The sequence below is a fragment of the Microtus ochrogaster genome, linkage group LG5, assembly GCF_000317375.1.
Source record: "Microtus ochrogaster isolate Prairie Vole_2 linkage group LG5, MicOch1.0, whole genome shotgun sequence".
Lineage (NCBI taxonomy): Eukaryota > Metazoa > Chordata > Mammalia > Rodentia > Cricetidae > Microtus > Microtus ochrogaster.
Genome location: NC_022031.1, coordinates 57,246,467 through 57,251,661, shown reverse-complemented (window position 1 = coordinate 57,251,661; position 5,195 = coordinate 57,246,467). Strand labels below are relative to the sequence as shown.

At 40.3% G+C, this 5,195-nt stretch overlaps 1 protein-coding gene across 2 annotated transcripts in view; it reads right to left on the bottom strand.

Moving 5' to 3' along the window:
• Nucleotides 1–5,195, bottom strand: part of Sdcbp (syndecan binding protein) — a 25,814-nt gene that overhangs the window by 14,668 nt on the left and 5,951 nt on the right. For both annotated transcript variants that reach the window (XM_005362287.2, XM_005362288.2), the window contains exon 2: nucleotides 925–990. In XM_005362287.2, coding sequence (XP_005362344.1) covers nucleotides 925–975 — 51 coding nt within the window. In that variant the 5' untranslated portion in view covers nucleotides 976–990. The remainder of the gene's footprint in view (nucleotides 1–924; nucleotides 991–5,195) is intronic.

The window sequence follows — 5,195 nt, the reverse complement described above, 5'->3', positions numbered from 1 at the left end:
AAAAAAAAAAAAAAAAGAAGAAGAATATGGACAAAGATCATTCTTTGTAGTCTGTGTGGCTAGTCCTTAATGTAGAGATAGAAAAGCTCAGATAACAGCTTTGTGAGAAGGGCGCTTGTTCAGAAGAACTTCGTGAGAATGACCACAGCAGTGGGCAAACAACACTACAGAAAGAAATGACAGACATTTACAACGACAGAGCATGCCACTTGCAGCTGAGAAGCATCCCTCGTTAGCAGTTCAGCTGTCACATTTTAATATCCTTCCTAGACTGATGTTGGAAAAGGAACTGTCCACAGAGCAATTTCCCCAGCCAGTGCCACTAGGTCAGTCCCTAGGACACCTGAGCTGCTATTATTATTCTGTTCATTCTCGTTCCGCCCAAGTATGGTGTCAAGACAACAGCACCAACTTTACACAATAGTACTGCTTACATTATACCCTCCGACTTACATGAGTTATATGCAAGTGAAGCTGTGCTAAGAAAATTAAGCACTCTAAAGATGGTAGAACAAATTTTAAAGAACTACTATCTGGCAGGAAAGATGGCTCAGAGGTTAAGATGGAAAGAGACAGTTTCTTGAAGCAGACCCAAGTTCAGTTCCCAGGACTGGAGCCTGGCAGCTCACAACCAACTGTAACTCCAGCCCCAGCGGAGGCCTCTTCTGGTCTCACAAGAGCTTGCACTCAAGTGTCCGTGGCACACACATGCACACATGTGCACATACACTCACACAGACACACACACACACTTTTGTTCATGCCAGGGCTAATAGATATAGAGAAATAAAAAAGAATCTCTAGCCTTCTTGTAACATTGCGGTCTACCTATGCAGATGCAGGGGGACCAACAAGTGCACACTTCCCGCTTCATTTCACGAGTGGACACGTCATGAAATAATTTAAAATTAAAAGCACACATACCTGAATCACTTTGTCTACCTTCAAATCTTCAAGAGATGGGTAAAGAGACATCTTTGCAGGGTTTTTCTAAAGAAAACAAACAAATCCAATGTCAGAAATGCACAGAGTGCGCGCACCAGCACACAGACATGGACAACCGGAACCCATCAACATAGACATTCAAGCCAAAACGACGGGCTATTTAAAGCATATCATAGTTGTTAGCGTTCAACAGTTGCTACCAAACTCTCTCTGTTCCCATAGCGACCAAACTACTTCATCAAGGATTTTAGATTTACAGGGAAAGCTGCCTCCTTCCCAAGTTGTGACAATCACAGAAAGGCACGTGGCTTCTGCTTGGCTGACACAGTGCCCCCAGCAAAACAGGTCAGGAAATGACTTTTCACAAGATACATTACCTTCTAACAACACGAGCCAAGAGCAAAGAGTATGCAGTGTCAACATGATGGAAAAACTAACACAGGCCATCTGTTTGGTTTTTTTTTTTAATAGCAATGGCTTTATCTTGAGGAAACAGATACAAAAATAAATTATTACCTTTTATTTTTTAACATTTCTATGCTGTTCAATGTTTTTTAAGATACCATAAACTGCTTTTTGCAACAATTTTAAATAAAATTCTCTGAAATATTACACTGACACATATTTTACATTTTGTTCAGATATTCTGAGATAAATATCAAGACTTTCCACTTAACCAAATAAAACAGAATGTATCCTAATTGTTAAAAGGTTTTGGCAAATTACTAAGCCAGCCCATCAACCTCCCACTTCCAAATCTATTCCTTATATCTGCTCTGCAGCTGAACCTTTGAAATACTGCCCTGCTGGCAGAAGGCAGGAAGCTGTGTGCTCAGTAAGGGAGGCATAAAGAGCCTCTCAGCCATGCTGGGGCCAGCCCCCTCTGAGAAGGCTTTTCATAGGGTCTCCAACAGCACCTCAGCAGGCACAGAACACCAGGCTCGGCAGGTAGTCTGCTTCTCTGCTGCACTCCCTCAGTCCTAGCAGTGGCTGCTTTTCAAAACAAAAACCCCAAAAACAGACACGAGAAGCCCTCATTTGAGTTACTGGCCAGGGCTGCTGTGATGGTTTGAGAGAAAATGGCTTCCACACAGAGTGGCACCATTAGGAGGTGAGGCTTTGTTAGAGGAAGCGTGTCACCATGGGTGTGGGCTTTGGGGTCTCCTGTGCTCAAGCTAAGTCAATGAGAGCATTCACTCCTGTTTCCTGCGCCTCAAGATGTACAGCTCTCAGTTGCTCTCCAGCACCATGTCTGCCTGCATGCCACCATGTCCGACCATGATGATAAAAGACTGTAAGCCAACCCAATTAAATGTTTCCTTTCTGAGATGATGTGGTCACGGTGTCTCTTCACAACAACAGAAATCCTAACTAAGGCAACTGTCTAAGAGACTCCCAAAGCATACAGCCGATTGCCACTGCCCATCTATAGACGGAAAAAATGTCCCTATTGCTGGAGATACCATGCATTCCAGAAACAGGGCCTAGAAACTCCTGAACTGGAACTTACCTGAAAGCCTCCTTCCCAAAGACTAGCCTTCATGGTACCAGAAGATACCAAAGGAGGAAGGCAACCAACGGTCCCATCCAGCTATGATATCTATGACCCACAACAACCTCTAAGGCACAATAACACTAAGCTTTTAAGTTAAGCCTAGCATAGTATAAGCATAGCCTTTTGTCTGCCTTCTTTCACTGCAAATGATACTTTAAAGGTTCATCAATGTTATAGCATCTATCAGAGCTTTTATCCTTTTATGACCGAATATATTACATCTTTTATATGCTACTTTATGTTCACTCATTCAGATCTGTACCTTGGGGCCATAATGAATAATGCTAGCACTCTTGCATTACTGCTAAGTGTGTGTGTGTGTGTGTGTGTGTGTGTAAAGGTTTTTGCATAAAGATATGCCTTTAATTCTTTCGATATCTATAGCTAAGAACATAACTTCTAAACCAATATGGCAACTCACCTAACCTTTAACTTTTTTATAAACTATCAAACTGGTTTCTAAAAGAATTAATTACTTTTACATTCTCAGAAGTCTAATTTCTCCATATCCTCACTGCTAGTCTGTGGTTCTGAGAAAGCCACTCCAGGACTGAACCAGCATCTCATGTGGTTGGAATCCACTTCCCTGACAACTAATGATGCTGGCTTCCTTTCATGTGCCTGGCCACTTGCGGACCTTGTAACATCTACATCTTCTGTCTAAGAGGAAATGCCCATTCAAATCCATTGTCTGTTTACTGGATTATTATTTTTTAATGGTAATAGCTCTGCTTACAGTCTAGATATTAGGTTCTTAATCCATTCAGGTTACAAAATCAATGGAGCAGGCTGGCTTATAAATACAAACTTATTTTTCAAAGTTCTGCACATTGGAAAGTTCAAGAACAATCCAAACATCATGTCCTGTGCCACACCAGCAACTCTCTCCGTTGTCCTCACATGGAGAAGGCACAGACAGAGCTATGGAGTCTCGTCTCTAAGGGTGGCAGCTCCATTCCTAAGAGCAGAGAATTCAAAAATCTCAGTCCCAAAGACATTCATCTTGGGGCTCAGAGGTTTAAACAACGAATTCTGGAGGAGTGGATACATTCAGACATATCACACACTCCTATCAGATATGATTTCCAATACTTTCCTTTTATTCTTTAGTTTCTCTTTGATTTTGAGTGCCCTTTGTAGCACATAAGTATTTTGTTTTGATAAAGTTAATGTGTTTCTTCCTGGCTATTTGTACATTAAATTCAACATTAAAAAAAAAACCTAACTCGTGGTCACTAAAACACTGTTTTTATCTAAGAATTTAATAGATTTGCTATTATATTTGGATCTTTGTTATTTTAAATAGTTTTTGTATACAGACGCAATTTAATTCTTTCCTACCTGGACATCAAGAAGTTGATTCCAGCACCATCTTTTAAGAAGGATAGATTGTTTTCTTATTGAATCGCCTTGGCAGTCTAGTTCAAAATCAATTATTGGCTAAGTATATCATCCTTCCTGGCCTCTTTACTACTGGTTTACTTTTTACCAATACCAGTTTAATTACTGTACCTTTGCACTGTTTTGAGTATGAATTTTCCCATACTATTCTTTTTTTCTAAAAAAAATTTTAAAAAATCTTATGGTTATCCTAAATCCATTTAAATTTGGCATGAACTTTAGAATCTTTTTTTTTTATTAAACTCTGATCTCTAATAACTTCACACAGTGCATTCTGGTTACTGTCACTACTCTTCACCCTTTAACACAAGTTTTAAATGTAGAGTTGGCATTTATAAGCATATAGACAGATCTGGGGGCTGGAGAGAGCTGGGTGGTTATGAGCAATGCTACTTCTTCAGAAAACTAGTTCCCAGCACCAATGCTGATGGTTTACAACCGCCCGGAATTCTGCTTCAGTTTGGAGCCACTGTATTTTATTTTTGCTTGTCAGGGTTATTCTTTAGCTTCCCCTTCAATTTCTTCTTTTATTCTAAAAGGTGTTTCAGAGTGTATTTTGATATCTACTTTCTCTGTCAAAAAGATGCTTAATATATTCTTAAAATTGTTAAGACGTGATGACCTCGTAGGATCTTTCTCAGGAGTATACTGTACACGCACTTGAAAGTGTCTTCTATGAAATGGATGGAGTGTCCTGCTGATGCCTTCAGGTCCATTTGGTAATACAATATTGCCGAGTCCCCTGCTATCTTGCTAATGCTCCATCTGCATGTTCTTTTCACTATCGGAGCCATTATGTTGCTATCTGTTCCTCCTTTGGCCCTATTTGCTTTATGTATTTGAAGACTCTGAAGTAGTGTGTGCATCAACTGCTTCCTGAGTGGGTGCCTTCTGCATTCACCACCACGCCTTTGTTTCTGGAGTGTCCTATGCCAGTGGTTCTCAACCTTCCTAATGTTGCAACCCTTTAATACAGTTAGCTAGCTCCTCATGGTCTGGTGACACCAACCATAAAATTATTTTCATTGTTACTTCATAACTGTAATTTTCCTACTGTTATGAATTGTAATGAAGCCTGTGGAAGAGTCTTTTGACCTCCAAAGGGGTCATAAATTACAGGTTGAGAGCCACTGGTCCTATGCTTACCACAACACACAAAACATGCTCAACCCACCATATAAAAATAAATATCTAATCCCAGAACTCAGGTTGTGAATTTAAGAGCAGCCTGATCTACTCAGACCTGGTCTACTCTGACAGTAAGGCTACACAGTGAAACACTGTCTCAAAAAAA